Genomic DNA, 3,560 nt, shown 5'->3' with positions numbered 1-3,560 from the left:
TTTTTTTTTTTTTTTTTTTTATTTTTTTCCCTCTCTGCTGGTTGTTATATGCTCTTGGATGACTGTGCCCTCATGTTTGCAGTCCTTTTCCCAGCCCCTGGCAGCCGTGGTTTCACCCGGCTCTCACGGCTTAACTCTTTCACTCAGCGCCGCTTCCCTGGCAGGGGCACCATCCAAATTGCCTTTCTCAGATTTCATTTCCTTGCCTGTGCTGCCAGGGACGTGGCTCTTTGCAAACCTTTTGAGCTGAGGTCAATGAACTGTTTATTAACTACTCTCTCCTCCCTACACTGCCCTGAAAGGATCGTGGCGATAGTTTGGATCTTTTGGAAATTAAATATAATGTGCTGAAGCCAAAAAAGCACTATGATGGGACAWGGGCCCAGATTTCTGGTGGAAGGTGTCCCTGCCTGTTTTGGGGGGGTTGTAACTCAATGATCTTTAAGGTYCCTTGCCACCCAAACAATTCTATAATTCTTCAGCTAAAGTAGAATGRGTTCATTGTAGATCTCATGCCTAAGAGCAGCTGATTTCCATGCAGTGCTTAAATTTAAAGCTTTGGTCTTTGCTGGCTCAAAGCTTATGGAGGATCCTGCCCCTTCCTAAACCGTGTTTCCGTGCCCTGATCTCCGTGACTTTTCCTTCCAGAGCCCGGTTTGGAAGCGCCTCCCCACGCCTTCTGCTCCTCTCCCCGCYGCTCTCTCCTCCTGCCACTCCTCTCACGTGTCCTCCTTTCCTCCTCTCTCTCTCCAGGTGATCTGCACGCTGGTGGCGGCTTTCTTGCACTTCTTCTTCCTCTCCTCTTTCTGCTGGGTGCTGACCGAGGCCTGGCAGTCCTACATGGCCGTGACGGGCCGGTTACGGAACCGCATCATCCGCAAGCGCTTCTTGTGTCTCGGATGGGGTGAGGATCCRGGGGCTGYGGAGCAGAGAAGGGCCAGGCTGCACCAGGGGGCTCAGCAGAGGTGGCTTGAGACCTTCACAGGGGTTTCAAGAAGGGCTGAAATGGTTAAAAACAGCACAGAGCCCAGTGCACTCTAAAATGGAGGAGTAGAGTTCAGGTTTCAAAGGGTGCGCTGGGGATGGTTCCTCCTGGGGTTGGGTCTGATTCTTGCTTTCTATTTTTCTGTCTCTGTCTGTCTCACCCGTGTTGGATTTGTTCCATTGGTACCTGGTACAAGCCAAGGGAGTCTTAGGATCAAGGCAGGGATTGTCCCTCTGTGCTGGCCACTGCTGAGGCCACACCTCGAGTCCTGGAGTCAGTTTTGGACCCCTCACTACAACAAATACATTGAGGGGTTGGAGAGTGTCCAGAGATGGCAACAGAGCTGGGGAAGGGTCTGGAACAACAGGAGTGGCTGAGGGAGCTCAGCTTGGAAAAAAAGAGGTTCAGGAGGGACCTTCTGGCTCTGCACARCTCCCTGACAGGAGAGGGCAGCCAGGTGGGGCTGCTCTGGTCCCTGGTAAAAGTGATAGAACAAGAGGAAATGGCTCAAATTGTGCCAGGAGAGGAAGTTTAGATTGGATATTTGGAAAAATTTCTTCACTGAAAGGATGGCCAAGCATTGAAGCGTCTCCCTAGGGAAGTGGTGGAATCACCATCCCTGGAAGTGTTCAAAAACCCATGAAGAAGTGACATTTAGGGYSACAGTGGTGGACCTGRCAGTGCTGGGTTAATGGYYGGACTCRRTGGTCTTAGAGGTCTTTTCARCCTTAATGATTTTACGGTTCTAAGATTCCACGGAGTGAAGCAAACTCTGAAWTCCCGTCTCCATGGCAGCAGCGCCTTTTTGGAGACAAATAAACTGCGAGACTGCTGCAGATGCTTGTAACTAATTTTTCTCCCTCTGCCTCTGCCGTATGTTTAATTTATTAGCCTTAAATGATGCATTCTGTAGTAGAAAACAAATACAAACCCATRAACCTGAGCTTTCAAAGCGATAACGAGGGTGTGTTTGAAGGGAGCAGCAGCACCAGAAGTTGCTGAGAAGGGAGGAGGCGAAGGAAAGAAGGGAGAGGGAAAGCCTTGTGTGGCTGAGCTCTGTTAATGTCTCATTTTACTACTGAAGTCTCACAACTCACCCCAGGCGAGAGGTTTCTGGTGCTTACCAAGCACCCTGACGTGATTTATTCTGGCACATCAAGAGCTGTCCTCGTTGCAGCACCTGCACCCCTTTAAGTTTTCCCTCCTAAGCTTTTGCTTACAAYGGAGAATAAATTGTTATTAAAATCYAGRGTTTGTGTGCAGCAAGAGYAGAACCACRGTACCTGCAGAGCAYGGGCTGCAGGAGCCTGGGTGTGCTCATGCATATGTTTATCCCTCCTTGGTGACTCCAGAAACATCAGGGATAAYAAATGCAACGGGCTAATAGCTTTTCTAGGTAATAAAATGGGATTTTTTTTTTTCTTCCGATTCGTAAAAGCTAGGACAGATGGGTGTGTTAGCCGTGGGAGTTTTGGATGAGCAACATTCACATTTGTAGCCTGTACAGATTTAAAAAAAAAATTTAAAAAATCCCCCTACATGTGTAGAAGCATAATTTGCACTGCTAGTAAAATGTAGTCAGCTCTGAGCTAGGATGCACTGCTGATAAATGATGCATAATAACCATTTGGAGTAGGTTAGGACAAGAACTGAAGAACACTCTCGCCTATTAAGGCAGCAAGGGAATTTGGGATATTTAGCATCCTGCTAGACTTCAGCTGTAGAGCTGGGATTAATGGCACTTGTAAGAGGAAAGAAGCCGAAAATATGTTTTAAAGAGCGTAATCTGAAATAATTAGCACAATTCACTTTGTCATGGGCTGATTCTCCCCCCTTTCCCCTCTTTGCACATTTGCATTTCTCTAAGCCCTCGTTCGAGACGTCTTTGCCAAGTTCTCAGCTGCTCTCAGCTGTGGCTCATTGAAGCTGCAGAGAATTTCAGCAGCAGGGAGGATTATTTTTTTATTTCTTCGGTCTCCTCTTGGATGTGCAACTTGGCAATTTGATTTTTAAATTATCATTAATAATAATTACTATCARTAATCGTTGTCTGTGTTTGGACAGYGCTCTCAAGCGATCCTATGYAGGGTCAGGAGCTGGATTTGCTGATCCTTGTGGATCCTTCCAATTCAGGATATTCAATGACTCTCTGATTTAGAACAGGCAGATGAATTGTTCCCTGAAAACAACTCAGTCATCATATTTAGCCCCAATAAAGAAGAAATATTTTTGTCAGGATTTTTATGACCCCATTACAKTTTCCACAACTGGATTTTTAATGCTGCCATAGCTCAGCCTCCAAGTGGGCCTTCAGCTGTTTATAACAAGAATGGCTCTTGGGAGTTATTAGCAAACATCTTTTCTAGTGGAACATGATTAACACATGGCCTGATTCTCCTCTGACCTGGAAGTACAAAACTCTTTGAAAGAGGTTTTGAATGGAATTACTTGGAATTGTGAATGTTCCATTTACTTTGTTTAGAAAACCCCCAAAGCCTTGTTGGTACTGCCTGTACCACACAAGGTGTATGGAATAGGTCAGTTAGGAATAAATTTCATGGACATAATAAAAAAA

The 3,560-nt window shown here is 46.1% G+C and overlaps 1 protein-coding gene across 3 annotated transcripts in view; it reads left to right on the top strand.

Annotated features, from left to right (window-relative positions):
* ADGRB1 (adhesion G protein-coupled receptor B1) overlaps positions 1-3,560 on the top strand; it is an 84,774-nt gene that overhangs the window by 30,728 nt on the left and 50,486 nt on the right. For all 3 annotated transcript variants that reach the window (XM_057368785.1, XM_057368784.1, XM_057368786.1), the window contains one exon: positions 754-904. In XM_057368785.1, the coding sequence (XP_057224768.1) occupies positions 754-904 (151 nt within the window). The remainder of the gene's footprint in view (positions 1-753; positions 905-3,560) is intronic.

This window comes from Malurus melanocephalus, unplaced genomic scaffold (assembly GCF_030028575.1).
Source record: "Malurus melanocephalus ecotype Western Australia unplaced genomic scaffold, MMel_1.1 scaffold_97, whole genome shotgun sequence".
Classification (NCBI taxonomy): domain Eukaryota; kingdom Metazoa; phylum Chordata; class Aves; order Passeriformes; family Maluridae; genus Malurus; species Malurus melanocephalus.
This window is presented reverse-complemented; position numbering and strand designations above follow the sequence as displayed.